General features: G+C 32.3%; 1 protein-coding gene across 3 annotated transcripts in view; it reads left to right on the top strand.

Annotated features, from left to right (window-relative positions):
* The window catches only part of Gyf (GIGYF family protein Gyf), an 82,325-nt gene that overhangs the window by 10,351 nt on the left and 51,188 nt on the right, over positions 1-20,786 (top strand). For all 3 annotated transcript variants that reach the window (XR_015822909.1, XM_088230101.1, XM_088230100.1), the window contains exons 4-7: positions 5,416-5,570; positions 7,398-7,529; positions 9,320-9,412; positions 10,097-10,197. Coding sequence is in view for 2 of the 3 variants with exons in the window: in XM_088230101.1 (XP_088086227.1) it covers positions 5,416-5,570; positions 7,398-7,529; positions 9,320-9,412; positions 10,097-10,197 (481 nt within the window). In the remaining variant the exon portion in view is untranslated. The remainder of the gene's footprint in view (positions 1-5,415; positions 5,571-7,397; positions 7,530-9,319; positions 9,413-10,096; positions 10,198-20,786) is intronic.

Genomic DNA, 20,786 nt, shown 5'->3' with positions numbered 1-20,786 from the left:
TTTTACATTAGACGCAGAATTTTGCACTTAGCAAGAATATTTAAATACATAATTATCATAAACTGTTTTTTGTTTCATAATATCATTAGTTTCATTCATTATACATAAAATTTTAACTTGCGATTGCTCTGAAAAAATAAAATGTTTTTGAATTATTTTTTTACATTGTGTGGACACAAGTCTACGTAATATATTGTAATATATAAATAATATATAAATAATATCTTTATCCACCAATTTCTCATAGCGTTGTGAGAATTAATATTATTTTCAAGTATGTAATAAATAAATCCTTGTTTCTATGATGAATTTTGCATCATGGTCATAGCTTATTCCCTGTATTATACATATATCAGGGGCGAATCGTCAAAATAAGCGTTAAAATTATGCACAGCTTACCATTATATTTGACTTTTAATATTAATAATTTATAGTAACTATGATTATGGGAAAATAAATAAAGTAATTGTTATTTATTATAAATCACCGTTTATATCTTTCTAAAAAAAATATCTATTAAGTGCGCCCAGCCCATTCTCACTGAACGATAACTAGCGGATTACCTCAGCTTATTCTTCCATACAAAAAAGTACACTGTATTTTTCGTCTTTAACCCAAGTCGGCTTTTTTAGTACTAAAACAAACTTGCAGATTACAAATATTAGAAGATTCTCGATTAAGAAACTAGTATTTCGAACATTATTTCCGAAGGACTATTTTTCTTTGATGGGATACCGTCGACATATTATGTATCACATAGGACAGGTGGCGTTCGCAGTGGCCGTTTTAGGCATTATTCATTTTAAAAGAAATCGGCCAGTGCTCAAGTCTTGACAGTACTGTCAATGACAAATCATAATGGAAATATCTGCTGAATGTCATTGTGGTATTTGTTAATAAACTTTTGTACAAGTTAAGTATTCTATTAAAGTAGTGTAGAATAAAACTACGTATATCGCGTGGTTAATAATAATTGTTTGAGTTGATTTTCACAGAACCACAAAAAAAATAGTCTTTTATAATGCAGAGACCGAAAACAGCGGTGTTATTATTTGTGAAAAGCAATATTATTTTTTGCTAAAAGCGGTGTTATTTTTGAAAACTGGCGTAGTTATTTTTTAGAACCAATTTAAGTACACGGGTTGAAAATAAAAATCAAAGGCGTTGTTTTTTTTGCAATAAAAATATTTATTTTACAATAATACAACATTAAAAACACTGAATATAAACTAAAAATTATAAACCGACTGGTAATATATTTTTCTAAAACTGAATACAAATAAATTAGCAAATATGACATAAAACGCAGAATATAAATGTGTTAAATGCACATGCCAAAGATGGTCACCCTAAACCACCTTCAACGTCTCAACACATTTAGTCATGTAACACACTGAATCTGTCACTACACTCTTCACATTTTAAAACTCAATATTGTAGTCTTTCAGGGCATCTATTTATAGCCCTGACCTCAAGTGCGCTGAAATGTTTTTGTGCACAGCAAATCTCCAGCACCTGAAAAAAGAACAATTGTAAACTGAGAAAGGAAAACTGTATTTTCGATATTTTTTTAAGTCTACTTTCAAATGTTTTCATTCGGCGTTAATCTTGAAATTATAATAGTGTTTGTAAAAGTTGTGGCTTTGGAAATTGTTTTGATCAGTTAAGTTTACGAAACAAAGTCACTGCGTACTATAAAAATTACAGGTAAAATGTTGAATGTCGTATTTTTACCAATTTATAAATATGTGTCAAAAATAGTTAGGTTATCAAAACCGGCAAAATAACATTAAAAATAAATGTTTTGCTCAGAATAAAGTAAATAATTAATAAATCAAATACCTTGCATATATTTGTCAATCCAGGCTCCGACATGCGGATCATCGAGTTTTTCCGAAGGTATGTTGGCTTTGATAAAGGTTTCAGTCGTGTCTTTAGCCAATTCCGTAACAGCGTCCTGTCTTCTGGTTACATCTTTTATTTATAAGATTGCTTTGAAGTCCAAGCTGAATTCTTCTCGTCATATTTCCTATGTTTCACACCATGAATATGCTTTTCACAAGAATCCTTTCATTCTCAAGATATCGTCATATTCAGCAGAATCGGCACATACGCCACCATACAACACAAATTTGACAGTTATGAAAACAAATATGGCTTCTATTCGAATCAAGCCAAGATTCCATAGAACGACGCAGATAAACGAGTGTGAAGTTAGCAACTTAAAATATTCTTCAAAATATTTTATGGCTGTTCAAAGCTTGCTAAGCTTGTTATTTTACAAAAACACCAAATTTCTCGTTATTTTCAAAAAACTCAGAATTTCGCGCTATTTTCAAAAAACACAAAATTTCACGTTATTCGCGTAAAAATGCCGAATTTCCCGTTATTTTTCGTTTTATTGCGATCGCGAAATTTTCCGGTCTCCACTTATATGTAGTACAAATTAATGAACATTTTTAATAGATTCCCTATAAAATAAATCACGGCTTGCCACTGACATATATACATTACCATGGCTTTGAATGTGCAGTTGCGTAGCATATACTCCATTTTAATGCTTAATAGAGTATAGAGGTATCTTTTTGAATTTTTATTCATCATTAACATCCAGGATTGATATACAAAAGGCATCTTTCACACTGAAACAAAAGAGATTCTGAGTAAAACAAAACCCGAGTATGTTTTAAAGTATAATTGTTACTTTACAAATTACAACATGAATGGAAAACATTTCAGAGCAAGGATATGGATGTCAGGGCATTTACTTATGACCTGTCATGGGCTGGTTTCAGTGGCCACTTTACACACTGGGGGTGAAATTTAGTATTTTGTCTACAAACATTTGGACAAACTCAAATTATTGTTGATTGTTACTCCCGCTGAAGTATTTTTGTTTTCTAATTCCATATAGGTTTAGTTTTTTTTCGCTTATGAATTTCTACAGTACGAGGGTTGTCTTTTTTAGTTTTGTATACAGGGACATGGAGGGCGAGGAATCAAATGTAACAATTAAAAATAAACCTTCATCTTTAGTAAACCTAAATCCAACGAGTGCGATGCGTATAGTGTTGCAGCGAATTGTCAAAGTCCACAAGTCACCTGAACAATGGAACTAAACTGAGAGAATTTTCGCACAATAATTTTTTACAACTTTCGAAGAAGTTAAGCACCACATAAATCGACAATTTCTCTTTGCTAAACGTGGACGGCTGAGTCTTAGCGACGATCCAAGGAAAGGTGCACCAAAAACGGCGGTCACCCAGTAAAACGTCGATGCTGTGCGCAAGCTCATCAAGGAAGATCAACATGTGACATATCGCGAGATTGAGACATCATTAGGGATTTTAAGACCTTAATTAAAAAAAAATTGCGTAAAGTATTGTGTCTAAAAAATTAGTTTCCCGTTGGATACCGCATCTGTTAAACGAAAAACAGAATGAAGCTAGGATCAATTGGTGTCAAAAGACTAGAACGCTTCAACTCAGCAAACTCTAAAAATGTGTACAGCTTCGTCAGTGATGAATCGTGGATTTACTTATGTGAACCCTAAAATAAATGCCAATTGTCTGTTTGGGTGTTCCAAGGTGAAGAGAAGCCGACAAAAGTCATCCGTTCTTGAAGTGTGTCCAAAAGGATGGTCGCGATATTTGTCTCAATAAGCAGGTCATGTAGCAACAATTTCTCTGAAAGAACTGTTACTGCCGATTGGTATACAACCATTTTTTGCCAGAAGTCATCACTGAGCATCGAAAAACCAACCCGAACGATGAATCATCCTCCACCAAGATAATGAAAGTTTGCATACAGCTCGCATAACAATTGAATTTTTAGAACAAGAAAACGTCAAATTGCTAGATCACCCTCCGTTCAGTCTTAACCTAAGTCCCAATGATTTTTTTACCTTTCCGAAAATTAAGAACGAACTGCGTGGTCAAAGGTTCCTGTCGCCGAAAGAAGCAGTCCACCCTTCAAAAAGGCATTTTCAACTGTACCAACAAATGAGTGGAATAACTGCTTCCAGAGTTGGTTCGAGCGCCTGCAAAAATGTATTAATCTTTGTGGGGAATACATAACAAAATAGTAGTCTTTAAAAGCTATCTACTATTTTGTTCCAGCTCTATATGCAAAACTTAAAAGACAACCCTTATTTATTACCACGTTTATTTATTATTTTCATGGCTTTTAGTTCTATTTTCATTTCAGTGTAACAAGTCGTTGTGTAACAAAATTAATTTTCAAAATACACGCTTCTAATGCCTTGCAACTATTTCTAAAACTGATTGACACGGTGAAGTTTCTCGGTATTTTTTCCATTTTTGAAGAATGCTCAATAATTTACTGAAAGATTGAGTATGGATTATGTGATTATTTTCAACTTAGAATAGATAAATAGTAAATTAACCTGTCAATTTTTTTGGTATCAAGAGATATATGTTTTTCAAGTTTTAGCATGTTTAACCTAAACTACCCCATAGATCATATTTATACTAATGCATATTTGAATCCTTTGATCCCTGAACGTAGGTTAGGTAGAGGTTTTTGAACTTTTATTTTTTAATTATTTATAGTTTGAAAACAATAACATATTTTTCTTGATTTAAAAAAAAAATAGTGGTACAAATTTGTACCTTTAGAAAATCGTAATAAAAAATGAAAATCCTGCATTGTAATAAAACCGCCAAAATATTTTTTGAAAAAAAAACTTTCTTACATAATTATAATATTGAGGTTTGTTAAGTATTAATCACTTTACATAACCAAACAGGTGATACCCAGGAGTCATTTTTTAAAATGAATTACTTCAAAAGCACCAAAAGTATTAAAAATGTCCAAATACTGGTTACATAAAATGCATTCTCAGAAAAGAGATTTATGAGTTATTTTATACCAGGGGTGATATTCCAAACGCTCTTGCAGGCGTAGAAAAAGCTTTTATCGTGCGTATTTTGTATGTAAATACACAAGATAAAGGTGTTTTCTACGGCTGCGAGAGCGGTTCAGAATAGTACCGCAGGATGAATTTGTACCGTTAGAGAGCAAAAGGGTTTACTGAAGAAATGGTAGGGAATATTTTTTTTACAGGTTATTTATTTTTGAAAATAATGTAAAGGGAAAAAAAAATATTTTGATAAAACGCGAGTTCTTTATTACTAAGCTTGCGAAAATTTGTTAAAAAAATTAATGGTTTTCCGCTATTGCTCATGCTCTACATTTTGTTGAACCACTTTCTAATTATAATTGTTTTATAGTTAATTTCTCAAATTCAGTAAAGTCTGATACGTTTTGTTTGAAATATGTTTTATCTTCTGGCTAATAGGGAATTCAATTAAAGTGCTTATATTTGCTTAATGTGCGAGGATCAATCATTAAAAATATCAGTGAATAACATATGTATTAATGTATTCATTATAGAACCCATCTAACTGGCAAGTAAGGCATCCTCCTCCTATGCCTCAACCTGGATTAGGTTTACCAAATCCAGGAATGCGAATTGTAAGGCCGACACTTATGAGACCTGATTTCAATTCTCAGCGTGGAAGACCCAAAAATTACTACTCTGATCACGGGTAAGATGGAATGATTATAAAATTAAATTTTTGTCTTGCAAAAAAATATTTTTACAAATACATGGGTCGATTCTTCATCTACTTTGTCAATAAATTTATGTGTTAATAATTCCTTACAAGAAAATGTATTTTGAGAAGTAAAGTTTTTTTAATAATAATCGAAAAATTTCAGCCTTGGCTGCTTGGACAATCTGGACCTTGGTTCGATTCCTGGCAAGGTTAACTTGAACTATTCAATTCAGTGTCGTTTCATTAAAATATTTTGCAGATTCACAGACACACATAAAGTATCATATCACTTAATGGATTAATTATAATTAAACACTTCTAGCATGCAAAAAAATCCCCAAATTTCTTTCTTCTTTACCCCCGCGATAAGATTCATAATTGCACTCCTGGAATAAATTCTTACAAAAGGATAAAAAAGAAAATATATTGACCGGATAAAAAATGTAAAAATCTATTTACATACAGATTTATCTAAAACAAAAATCTTTTAATAATTTTATGAATATTAAAAAAAAAATTCTGTATAGTATTTTTAAAAACACAATTCTCGCTGTTTCTTTTTGACCTCAATGTTTTCCAGTATTTTTGTGTCAAACGGTAGGTTAGCCTTTTTTCTTCCTATTTTGTCATATAAATTATAGTTTTTATATATATCATCTCTACTTCTAACAGCCAGAAAAAGCCAAAGTGCTATTGAAGTAATCCTTTTTTTTATATATTGTCCCCAGTCCATATATTTTAGTTTCCGCAACAATTTCTCCCAACAAACTATTCGTAAAAAGTTGGAAATATCCTTTTCTGTAATGAACCTTTCCACGAGTATCCTAAATCTGGTATTTTTACAGTTAATGAAAATCGAATTGAGCCGTCATACACAACCGGATATGTTATCCATTTACCATCTCCGAAACTTCCTGATCAAATCCTCATCTTTCTCAAATTCTCAATTCTTTAGCAAATCACCGATTTCTTGAAAAATATTAAGCGACAGGACAAATATTTTTCAAACATTGAACCGATAGTGATGATTTTTCTAATATTTTGAAATACAAATCTATTTAATCATAGTTTTTTTTTTCCAGAAATTTTCTCTGATGGTAGTAATATTATTTATTTATGTTAAAAACAAGAAAGTTACCATGTTTTTTACATGACAATTCACTCAGGCGGGGTGGGCCCGACTTCCGCCATAGGAGTCGTATCGTATTTTTGTTTCGGGCATGTGTCTCTTACCCTTTACTTGTATACATAAAATCTAGAATAGTTAAACAAAACAATGAATAGGTCTTGCAGCAGAATTTGCCATGACTTCTTTTTCTTCAGGATTCGTTAGTGGCGAAAAATGTAGTATCTACATCACCAAGCATTTTGATGTGAATATTGAAATGCCACTCTAAAAACCTATTCCTGAAATAAAAATCTAAAATAAACATCATATGGTAGTTTCTTCCTTAGCAACTTACATGCAATTGGATAAAGGTTATAAATTGAATGCTTTTTTATTACAAAATGATCGACTCAGGAAATCTTGGAATTGTGTTCTCTATAATATTTTCTGGACAGGTAGATATTTTTGCAACTTTTAAGTGTAATATAATATTAATTTTTGCATAATATTGCCTCAAAGTATGAAATAGCGAAAATTAAAATTTATTTGATGTATGTAGTGTATATGCTATATATTTTTTTTATAATACTCTTCTGTCATGCCTTTAAATTGTTTTCTTGTCAATTCTAAGTAACCACAAGCCCATGTAAAGAAAAAACAATTCCAAAAATGTGACTGGATGGTATATGTAATTGTAATGCTTTTTTTAGTTTTGCTGATCGAGGTCATAGTGCTCCCCCACAAAATATGGCTGATGGACGAATGGTTCCATCACATCCGGATTGGAACAATCCTGGATTTTATCCCCGTAATAGTAATAACAATAACGGAAATAATTTTGGGTAAGTTCTTTCATCTGGTAGTGTCAGCAAAAAATTTTCCACAATTTTATTACATAAATAATACAGTTTTTATGATGTAACAAAATATTTAGCACTGTACACGGTAGAAATCCATGTTTTACTCTCTTGTAAATTAAAAGCTTGTATATATTTAAAACAGTAATAAAATAAAAGACAAGGACGTAGGTAGAAACTATGACTTAAAAATGCACTGAAATTTATGACTTATAAATACGAGGGTTGTCTGAAATGTTTCCGACCCAACAATGAAACTAGGCATATTCATTCAAATTTGTTTTTTATTTTCTAAATAGTGTCCTTTTACATCTATACACTTCTCCCAGCGATGCTCCCATGAGGTTAAAGAGATTGTTAAAGTTTAACCCATCCGAATAGTAGTTAGCATCGTTCCCTGTAAAAAAGTAGTTTACGAAGGTGATGGCCTCTTCATTAGATGAGAATCTCTGTCCTCCGAGCGCAACTTTTAGCTTAGGGAACAAAAAAATGTTTTCTGGGCTAGATCTGGTGAGTAGAAAGGGTGGTCAAGCAGTTCAAACCGCAATTTGTGGGTTTTCGGCATGGCAACCGCCGAGTTGTGTGAAGGTACATTATCTTAGTGAAAAAATTTTAGGAGTTTTTCTGTCTTCAACTTATCAATTAATCAACAATATTTTGAGTTTGTCCAAATTTTTGTAGACAACTAGTAACTTCACAAACATCAACAGAGGAAAGAATTGAAGGAATATAGATGTTCAAATATAGGCAGAATGGTGAATGTTACACAGTGTGTAAAGTGGCCACTTAAACCTGCCATTGACAGGTCATAAGCCCTGTAGATGCCTAGACTTCTATATTACCTTTTCTTAAATGTTTTTCATCTCTGTTGTAATATGTTAATTATCAATTAATGATGCGTAGTATGATCCCATAATAGTTTTTCCCTTTTTTAGGCTATTGTTAACGATAACTCCATGACCATCCCAGAAAATAGTTGCCATCACTTTCCCAGTCGAAGGAACTGTTTTTGCTTTTTTGGTGCCGATTCCCCCTTCGCAGTCCACTGTTTAGATTGATTTTTTGTTTCTGGAGTTGCATGGTGAATCCAAGTTTCATCTACCGTAATTAATCGGTGCCAAAAATCTGATTTCTTGCGCCAACTGAGCAGTGCAAATGTTCATTTGTACACATTTTTGGTGCGGAGTGAGCATACGCAGAACCCAGTACGCGGTCAGCTTTCTCATGCCTAAATCTTGTTTTTATATGTTGCAAACTTGTTCTTTGGACATGTTAATAGGCTCTGCTATCTCTCTAACCTCAATCCAACCACCATTTGGTGAACTTGTGCGATGCTATTTTGAGTGGTTACAGATTTTGGCCGTCCAAATGTTTATTGTCATCCAAGCTCGTATGTCCACATTTAAATTCAGCTGCCCAAAATTTTACTGTGGTATACGATGGAGTCCCTATACAGTGTCCAACTCGTCTTTAATTTGTGTAGGCGTATTGCCTTTCAAAAATAAATATTTAATAACAGCTCAATATTCGATTTATCATATGACCGTGTTATTAAAAATAGTTGTCATTTCGATTTGCTCTATAATTTTTTTAGGAAAAACAACAGATGTTATTAAAATAATAAAATGATGATGATGTTTTTTTCCAAGGATTGGAAAACCTTCATTTTAATATTATCTAGGAACTCATAGCCAAATACAATTTATCAATGTTTGAACTCTATTGTTATTCGTGTAGTTTGAAAATATTTTTATTAACAAAATCTTTTGTTACAGTGGACGATCACGCCCAGGATATTCTAAGAAACCTGGAGATAATATTTCAAGGGGGGTCCCTGAACCAGGAGAATACATCGGCGGATATGCACGGTACTTAAAAATAAATAAATAATTATGACAGATAATCTCCGCAGTCGAAGGAAGGATTGAGAAATATGCATGTCTAAGAAAGTTATTTATTAATTTCTTCTAAATAAATAAATCACTTTATCATTCGCCATTCTGCTTATGTTCAATCCTTTGCACTCAAATGCCGCCATAGAGGTGGCATGCCACGGTATGTTTATCACTCAGTCTTATTTCTCAATATTTTTAGTATATTGGGGTTTTTAGTTTTGTATATTATTTAAGCAAGGATCATTCAATTGCGATAAAATATTCCAGTTAAACTTGGGTATTACGAGGAAGATAGGATCAACTGAATTTACTCATTATAAGCATTTACTTGTTATACCTAAGAAAGATTTTTATTTTTAAATACAATCACCATTGCTTATTGTTACTATGTAAACAAACAAATATACGTGATTCATACAGATAATTTTCGGTTGGCAACTCTTTCAAATTTCATATCGATATTTTTAATGATTTAATTAACAATCACATTTGAGGAAGTGGGATATCCACACATAATGGAATCTTTTATTCAGATAAACAAGTCCCAAGGGGACACACATGTTTGTTTCTGGTATATTATTACTAGAAATGTACACATATTTAGATATTTTTTCTTGGAATACTTTTTAAAATTTACAATAATCTAAAATATTTTAGCCCACACGAAGGAGCTAACTGGAGACGTAATTATGGTCGAGGAAATGAAGGCGATGATGGTTGGAGGGGGTCTGATGGCCCTAGACCCAGGAATGCGCATGGTAAGTAGGAGTAGTTAATCTAACTGTATCCTATAAAAAATGTATAACAACTTGCTAGATTGCCTGCATCAGCAACTGTAATACGATAATTTTTAAAACTAACCTCAAATTCCCTACTGCCCCATTATTTTGCGGAGTGAACTCTGGTGTTGGTATTTTTGTGATTTTTTTATCGTTCTTTATTATACTACTATTACTGCAAAAAGAATAATTCTTATTTAAATATACAAAGATTCTTATGTTACATAAACCTAGCATGAAAATTAGTAAGTACCAGGTGAAACCTAAGTTTGACATTTATTTTTAGCAATCCCATTTTATTTTCCTGTACCATTGTTCAAATAACAAACATAAATTTGATTTAACACATTTAGAACCTCGATATGCCAAAAATGTTTTCTCGTGTATTTTCTTTTGAGTCAAGTTATTATGTTTCATTTCCATCAATCATGTGAATTTGTTAACATGATGTAGTTATCGTCCCCTTAAAGGCTGTTTATATGTCAATAATATTACATTGTTTTGTCTCAGGACTAGACCATTGTCCACGTGTTAACAGCAATTTGTAGGTCAAAAAGTCGTTTTGAGATATCGCCACCAAGATCTCCGTGGAACAATGATTACCTCGCCAACGCACGCGGCTGCATTGACCTCGTGTGAAAATGCCCGGAGAGGATCTTGTGACAATAGTGATTTGCTCGACGTGAACGAGTCGCTCCTGCGCATTTTTTGTGTTGAAAATCGAGGGATAAAAAAAAAACCCGTTTTTATTATTTAGTTTGTTCTTTAACAATTTCAGTACATCTTGGTATAAAATAAATAGTATTTTTGTGGATTCTCGCCGAATCATCGCCGCTGTGTATTTATTTTCTCAGCGCTCACATGTAAACTGCTACCGAATTTTCATTTTGTCCCAGTGTTCTGTCCCGCGCGGTCGAGGCTGTTCACGAAGCTGGGACAAGACGATATTGTCCCATCTTATTGTCCACATGTAAACAGCCCTTTAGAGTAAAAAATGAAATTTTTCTCTACTTTGAAGGAGAGCAAAAAAACAGTTTTACCATGTAATCAGTGTTATCTTATTTTCAACATGTGAAACATTTAAAATGTGTTTTTATTCATATAAAGGGTGGTATTTTGTTTCTCTACAAGACTCATTTATTATCTACTGTTTTTTTTAAATTTTGGTTCAGCTTTGTCTCTTTGACGTTTCTTTGATCCTAACCAAAGTAAAAAATGCAATCAGTAAACCCATGATACAAAATAGTATGTAATAATTATTATTTACATAGTAGATAAGTACAGCGGTGATCAATAAAAAACCCGCATTTCAAATAAACCTTGACTATCAAACTCAATAGTATTTTTTTTTTATTGATAAAGTTATAAAATTGCAAAAAAAAAATGTTTTTTTAGTTACAAAAGCAAGCAAAAATAAAAAAACTCAAGACAAATAAATTATGTATATATTAAACAAATGTTTTAAAAACTGATATCGCCCAATATGTAGTATCTGAATTATTTTTTTGACTTGTAACCTAAAAACAGTAATCGGGATTAAATTTGATGTATTTTACAAAATAATAAAACTGATTTACATGCGAAACTTAACTTACATCTAGCAGAGATAATGTAGAACTATTACTAGTTCAGATCTGCCACTTAGTACTACGGCGCCGTAACAACCATTTGACGTTTAGGTATAATAACACATTCCTATTGGTCAAATTTTGTATTCGCGCTATTTCACGTTGGCGCTTATATCCATCGAAAAAAAAATCCGCGGGAAATTCAAAACTTTCCCTAAAAGTTTTTACAGCTCAGCTTGATCATGAGTAATAGTTAAAAATCAGAATTATTCACTTTTTTCCAAATTGTTACTTTTACCACGGATTTTTAATTATTACTACTAATCAAACCACAAGTTTATATTATGAAGGAATTAAAGCTTCTCTATCATTAATGATGCTGCATTTCGAAAATAATGAGTTTTGGGAATTGATTGCCAACCCATAAAATTTAATAAAAAATCTTCGTTTCCTTTTTTGTGATTTAAAAGTGAATTCACCACATTTAACAACAAACTTTTCTAAAGCAAACTTGCCCTAACACTGATCATTAATGGTGAAGAGGCTTTGAAGACAGAGGAGATGGAAAAAAAGACACTTTATATGGAACATGATTTTTTAATAATGTAGTTTACGTTGTTAACTTTGATTCAGTGTTAAGTTGGATAAAAAATCGTCAACATGGAACACATAATTAAACATGACAATTTTTATTTTAAGTTCTGGAAAGAAAAACATGCCAATTGAACGCTTCAATACATACATGGATATATTTAAGTTGATATAATACAGATTTATGCAACAAAAAAAAGATAACATTGGAATACAATACTTTCTGAAGAGCTAAACTTATTTGAATTCTATATAAATATATATATATATATATATATATACTTATATAACATGTTTATAATTTTAATGTGTATATTTTAATCTTTATTCAGAATAAAACATTACATTTAAATTAAATTTGATGCAACTTTAAAACGCATAAAAGAAAAATAATGTGTCGTGGTTCAGATTAGGGCTTCCAACCCTGCAGCTGATTTTCAATCTAGGTTTTTGCAGAATGAAAAAAATGCAATCCAGTGAAATCCCCGTATTAGCGGGATCCTGCATGTTTTAATGCATAGCTTAAAGTTCCATTTACAGGAGTACAATATAAAAGATATGAAAATATTGTCCAATAAACAGCATCAACCACAAAAGACAATATTCTAGGACAATACAATAAGTCCACTTGGATCCTGGGAAAGAACAGTGTTGTATTGTCCACTTGTAAACGGTAGTTATATTTTGTATTTAGTGTATTGTAGTATCGAGACATAATCGCAAAAATATTGTAACTAACAAAAACAATATTTTTAAGGAGAACACTAGACTTATTCCTATCAATGAACAAGGAATACACTTTGAGAATCAATCTCTGGACTATTTATTTTATTGATACCATAATAATATCGTGTTAAAAGATATATGACTGTTGACAGATGTGGATAAAAATCTATATCAACCAATCCCGTGGGATCTTGCTCTAAGTGGGATCAGAAAGTCACTAGGGATCCTAGTATAACGGAATGTCCACATACTCCCAGTTCAGAATACATAAACTTTATATAATACAGAAACTTTCAAAATAATTAGCCCCTTTTCACATCAAAATTTCTTTCTGAAAGTTATGATTACAGAAAAATTTAAAAAATAAGAAAAATGCTAGAATAGCTCTTTTCTCAGAATATAATTGCAACAGCTTAATGCTACTTATTAAAATAATATCTACTTATTGCATATTAAAAGCAAAAATGTAATATTTTGTGTACTGAACAAATAAAGTAAAGTCCATATTTAAAAGAAATACTGTATGTTAGCTAAAAAAAGACATAACATATTTAATTTGCAATAATGACGTGAACAATAAAAGTCTATATTTAAAAGAAATACTGTATGTTAGCTATACAAAGACATAACATATTCATTTTGCAACAATAAATAGGTCAAGAAGAATTGTTTATTTAAAAATATGTGATAAAAACCATCTGTATTTATATGCAGGAGTAAATAAATAACAGTTACTTAAATACAAATTAATGATTTTAAAATACAAATTAATGATTAATATTTTTTGCTTTTTACAACAGCCAATTTTTGTAAAACATTTAGATTCGAATCAAGTAATTTAGAATCATATTTTCCTGACAATATTTTATTTATTTCCTGTGTCTAATTAAATAGTTGTAATTTAACAATCAGCTTTACAAGTTTTACTTTTATTACATTTATAACCACTCAAAATTTAAATTTTCCTCTATTATATACTGCAAGTTTTTATGGATATTTGATTGAATAAGATTATTTGGATTATTTAAATACCCATTAATAATTTCAATACACCTTGTAAATAAATTCAGAAGGCTTTTATATGCTAATTTTAAATAATAACCAGTTCTCTCTCTCAACAATACACATTTGTGATGAATTGAAGCTTCTGACTGAGTAAGGGATTGTTTGCAGGCCTCACAAATATTGTCACTTAACAATCTACGACAAATCCAACCAGCAGAATATCCATGGGCTCCAACTTTACTTCTCTCCTGTTAAGAGCATAAAACAGATACATCATGCACATTAATGCTATTGCATTCTGCTATTAACAAACTAGATAATGACATCCTAGATTCATTATTGAGCTCAGGTTCTGAAAGTAATGTGGGACCATCACGAAAGAAACTTAAAAACTCTTTCAGGTTTAGTATCATGCGCCCTCTATCGTCTTCACAGTTAAGTGTCGGAGAGTGTGACAACAAAAAAATAAGTGCAGACTTAAAAGTGTTGACAAAGTCTCTGCATGTTGGATTCACATTCTTTCCATTGTACATTCTAATTGATCCAAAAAAGTTTTCCAATGGATCTTGGTTGAGACGTCGCAGGACTAGTTTTTTATTACCAGCCTGATGCAAGTCTGCCCAGAGCCCTTGAACACCTTTGATGGTCAAAATATAGTTTTTTAGAGATGGTACAATCGTCTCTCTTCCTGAATTCAAATTTCATTTTCTTCAATTTGTTAATAGCATCAATCCAAAATGCACGGTGTGTAGACTGCAGTGTAGTAATGTATCTCATTTTACCCTTGGAAAAGTTGGTAGCACCATTTGTACTGTCGGAGAGTTTGTCGAAGAATAAGACGACATCACTGGTGGCTAACAAACTTAATTTTTTGGGTGATGACTCTGAAATAGAAAAAAACAAGTATTTATTAAAGACTAAATATTTTTAATTCATATTTTGATCTCATACCGTACATTTAGATACGTACCAAATTCTGCAGCAAAACGAAGAGCAGCAACCGTCCTTTCATTCAACACTTTGACGCAGTTGCTGACTTTCATTTTTCAGATTTTATCAGGTACAATGTGTGCATCGTGTATTGATTTCAATAACCTCACATCTCCAATCCTTGCGTCCCGTTCATACACAAAAATTAAATCATTCCAACTTGAAATTTTAGCCTCAGTTGATATATTTTTATTGAGAAAATTATTTTTTAACCCCTTAATCAAATGTGGGAGGTCATAAATTATAAAAAACTTTATGACTACATATTTCAAAAAATGTTTCATCTGCAAACAAATTTCAATAAAACATTAAACATAATATAAAACTGAAGTAGTAAAATATTTGTAAAGAAAATCTGAATGTAATTTTGCATTTATAAACTAAGGAAATAAAAATAATATTATCTACCGTTTTAGAAATTAATTTGTAGAATTACTTTTAAATAAAAAACACTTTGTATTTAAACACCACATACGAGTTTAATATTAGTTTAACACAAGTCTTGGGTATTCAGAATTCATCACCCATCATTAGGTGTAAATACAAACCTTTGCAAGTTTATATTAAAATTTGATGATGGGTAATTTTGAATACCAGAACCTTGTTTTCCAACTAATATTAATTTCATGATTGACATATAAATGCAAAGTTTTTTATTAATAAAATATAAAAAATAATTATTACCATAATCTTTCCCATTAATCAATACATTCTTCGTGTTTCTTCTCTTAAATATTTAAGTGCTGTTTCAGACACTGGCCTTAATAATAAAACCAGTGTCTGAAACAGCAGCGTACACTTCCCGAATACATTTAACTGACTGAATGGCAGGAGTTGTCCCTTCACAGAAATAGTAAGCAATATCATTAAAAAAATCCCCCTTATCATAAAAACCAGGGCATGGTCCGCAAATCTGAAATAAGAAAAAAAATATATATTCTCAAAATTATGACATTACAAATGGAACTAAATAATTTGTTTGCACTACTAAATATTTTTTAAAAACGAACCTGGCTTTTTCTCAATTCCAAAATCGAGAATCCTTTGGAGTCCTTCATTTTTCACACCAAAAGATAGTTATGGTGACAGCGAAACCTCATCAAACACTATGCTACATATTCTGTCATGGGTAGGCCAAGAGCCAACAGCATTTTTAAAAAATGCTGTTATGTTTGCATTTATTCCTGCTTGGAAACTCAATCCTCCAAGAAGCCTATATAAAGTTCGTCTTGAAGGCGATGCAAAAATTTTCTGCACGAGTATGTAACCCTTAGGCGAGTTTTTCAACAAAGCAAGGGACAAAATTATCGCAGTTTTGTGGTATATTAAATTTTTATTTTTGCTTCCTTGGCTATATGTTCTTCAGTAAATAAAGCCGGTGCTGCTTCAGGAAGTAGCCTACAGTTTCCCTCAATGAACTTTGCCTGAAAATGTCTTTGACATACGCGAAATGCATAGCAAATTCTACTATGTGATGTGTCTAATTTTGGCAAAGCAATATAGTTTGACGATGTCCCCGGATACATGGCAAGAAAGCACACAACACTTTTTTGACATTGTTATAATTATCACAGGCGAGAAAAATAGAAGAGAAAAGGTGAGAAGACACACGCACGCCGTAGATTTAAGGTTAACACACGTTTTAAATTTAAACCATTTTTCAAACGCGCTTTTTGCTATTAATAGAAGAGAAAAGGTGAGAAGACTGACACAAACAGAAAAAATAATGAAAACAGGACACGCACGCCGTAGATTTAAGATTAACACAGGTTTTAAATTTAAACCGTTTTTCACACGTGCGCCATTTGCTTTTTCAAACTGTGTGACGTCATGATGCGACATCAGCGCTCGTACGTAGCAAGTGCGTAGCGCTTACTCGAAATAGCGATGCGAATTACTACCAATTCCATTACTACCAACACAAGGGGGGTAAAACATCCATGACTACCAACACAAGGGGGGTAAAACACTTCGCAATAGGGACTGTCACCCCAGTGATTTACATGCTAAACTTAACTTACATCTAGTAGCTTAGAGTTTGACATTTGCAAAAAGAATTCTTTATTTGAAAAATTATTATTTCATGTTTTGGAATTCAACCACAAACAAGAACTTAGGTACCTTCATATCAATGAAAAGTATTTTTCCTTTTATCCGGAAAGTTTTTGCACGTTTTCACGAAACAGTAATTTTTCTTTTATTATTATTTATTTATTTATTTATTGACAGACTTATACAGTCCATTCCAAGAATGATAAACACATTTTCTTATACTAAATACAGGTACAAATGAAATGAAATATATCAAAATAAAATTAAAAGCTAGGACAAAAAAAAATACTACCTCAAGACAAGATCTGGTCTATCTTAGCTCTTTCTTTTCTTTTAGTTTCAAATTGAATGACAAGGTCACATCGAAACATGGCTGATGATTAAAGAATTACTAAATTCGCGTTGGGGATGGGTTGAGTGCCATAATTTTAGAGGGCTTATGGTAAATCGCGCTCTAAATTTTCTTAACACATATTCCTGTATTTTTTCCATGGATTATTGGTACTAGAGTAGGGATTTTTGCATGATTTTGATTTGAGCGCGACGAGGCTTCTTAACCAATCGCATGAGGAGGTAAAATGAAAAACTAACCTATATTACGAATATATAATATAACATTTCTTTTATTCAAACAGTTTTTGCACACTTTTAAGACACAGTCAGGTATTTTTCTTTTCATTTATTTTGGTTTCGAATTAAATGTCTAAGTCACGTCAAAACCTGGTTGGTGGTTTAAGAATGACCAAATACGCAACTGTCATGAGTTGAGTGTCATAATTTTAGAACGCTCAGGGGAAAAGAAGTCTGATTTTTATTCATGAACACGTATTCCTATATTTTCTCCATGGATTATGGCTCTAGAGTAGTGATTTTTGCACGATTTTGATTTGAGCACGACGAGGCCTCTTAGCCAATCACATGTGGAAATAAAACAAACCCTTACTACGAATATATAAATAGCTTAAAAAAGTCCAAAATAAATAACGCGTGTAATAACACGTCTAAAAAAATGTTTGTTCAACCAGATAATAGCAGGCAAGCTAACGTTTGGGCAAGACAACATCTGTGGGGTCCGCTTGTTATGTATATTTTTGACAGTCATTTCATAAATGACTCATGAATTATTCGTAATCCTTTAGGCAAAAAGCTGTCGTGGCGAGAAGAAGAAGCTGAAAGAGAAGCTCACAAAGAAAAGGGCAACGATGCTCATACTCAAGGTAAACTATGTTATTCAATTACGATGATTGATTAATATGCTCCACCTCTGACCTGTTTTGAGTTGACCAATTGAGCCGATGTGTATGCATTATGTAGCCTAATGTGCCTACATCTAAAGTACCGAGCGACAAGTTAAAACCTGCAACATTTTACTTACGGCAGGCCACTGACCACTGCAAAATGCCGTTCAGTGCTAAAATGGACGCACACGAGCAACGTTGCATTAGGTTTTCTCCTACTGAAATCCACCAAGAGTTGTTGAGCACCTCGGGGGATTCTGCAGTATCATGTGACACAGTGTAAAGGTGGCGTTGAGAATGTTGAGAACAGTGTGGCAGAACTTTATGTGAAGATTAACATGGAGGAGGGCCTCCCGTGCCCGCCGTAACGGACAAAAATGTCCAAAAAGTTCAAGAAATAGTGATGGAATGCAAGAGGATAACCATCAGGGAGATTGAAAAAGAAGTGAGTGTGTCGTATCAGACCATCCAACACGTAATAACAAAAAAAAAATGGGTTTCTCAAATGTTAATGCCCATACAAAAGATAGTTCGCCTGGACATTTGCAGGAAGCTTCTTTCTATCTTCCATCAAAATAAACAGGACTTTCTCGATCATTATGTAACTATGGATAAAACGTGGGTCCACCAGTTTGACCAAAGCACGCAGTGGAAACCAGGGGATCTTCACCATTCTGCAAATTGCAGGTCTTCTGGGGTGCTGAATGGTATTTACTTGTTGACTTCTTCTTAAAGAGCGCCACAGTACCAGGCTCCTATTATGCTTTGCTGATACCAAAACTGCGGGAGGCAATATAATAAAATGCAGGGGGAAACTGGATAAAAGGGTGCTGTTTTATCAGGACAATATTCTCCAGCACACAAAGCTTCGACTCACCCAAAAGAATTATCCTCTAAAGAATTATTCAGTGGCGCGCGGGCCGCGGCATCATTATTACAACATCAATTTGGCTTTTTCGAGACATCAAATGAATTCCGAAAATTTTTAAGGCTTAAACTGGGGTGATGAAAAATATAAAAAACGTTAATTAGGGGAATATTTGTATGAGAATGTATGAAGAAAAATGGGTCCTAAAAATGTTGGTGTAAAAAGCGGGAAAACGTAAAACCGAGGAACGTAAAAATGAGGTTTTACTGTAATTGGATGAGTATTATCTGTAAATGCATATGAAACTAGGAATACTTTAAATAAATTCCAGCTGTTGTGAATAATAAATATAGTTTTGACCAGAAAAGGGACTATTACTTCAATCAGCCATTGTGAAACACAAAGAAAAGGTAGAAAAATATATCAAAATATAAATTAATCTGTTTCTTACTATTATATTGACCTTATAATATCTTTTATCACCTTGACCTTATAATATATTTTGTGAATATAATTGTAAGAGACAGATTAATTTATATATTTTATTGCAATTTAAAAACAATAATTTAAACGAAATTTCAATGTTTTTTACAAAAACAATTACTTGAAGTGATTTAGAATTTTGAAAGTTATGCAACATCCTTGATGATTTTACATTTGTCTAAAAATAAACTACACCAATATTAAATACATAGTCGTATTCTAGTAAATTTGATGACGTCATGAAGATTTGAAATTTTGCCTGTCTCACAATTAGTAGAATGGATTCCTTCAAATTGCTTCAAACTGATTCCAGCAAATTACACCAATATATGTGATTGTCTCATTTACTGTATGGTCTGGTGGTCTCCGTCTTATGTGCCCGTACCATCTCTGTTGTCTCTTCCAGCTTACTATTTATGTCAGTGACACTTAGGCTACCACGAAAGTGTAAACTCTGAATTTTATCTTTTGATGATACTCCTGCCGGCCACCTGAATATTCACATTTCTGCTGTTTCAAGTTGCCTTGAGTAGGAGTTGTAAATAGTCCAGCATTCGAAGCCATACTTAATCGCCTGTCTAACAATAGTTTGGTATACCTTTCCTTTTAGCTTAAATGGTATTTTTGAGTCACAAGATTCCTGTTACCGGTCCGAATTTCATCCATCCCACACCTATTCTACGGTACATATCTGCTGCACATCCTCCATCTTTGTAAATCAGAGACCAGATAGCAAAATAAGTCACCGGGTATTAGTATTTCCCCATCCAGTTGCATTGAAGGTGTTTATTTATTTATTTATTAATGAAATCACTTGATTCCTCAAAAGGCAGGTACAGATATCGGTCTTCTTCTTTAAATGTTTAATGAGGAATTCCACTGTTTTCTATTTTTTTTTCTACTAGCGTACTATTTAACCAAGCAAAAATATATTTTGAATTTTTTTTTGTACGTTATTTACAAAGATATGATTTTTTAAAGTTACATTTATCAAATACCGCGCCAAATGACTGTAATCAGTGTCACTTTTCAGTAGTGACGTCATGA

Source organism: Micrasema longulum, unplaced genomic scaffold, assembly GCF_059751315.1.
Source record: "Micrasema longulum isolate JH-2025_06_02 unplaced genomic scaffold, ASM5975131v1 h1tg000730l, whole genome shotgun sequence".
NCBI classification, from domain to species: domain Eukaryota; kingdom Metazoa; phylum Arthropoda; class Insecta; order Trichoptera; family Brachycentridae; genus Micrasema; species Micrasema longulum.
Note: the sequence above shows the minus strand (reverse complement) of the source record. Positions and strands in the feature narration are given on the sequence as shown.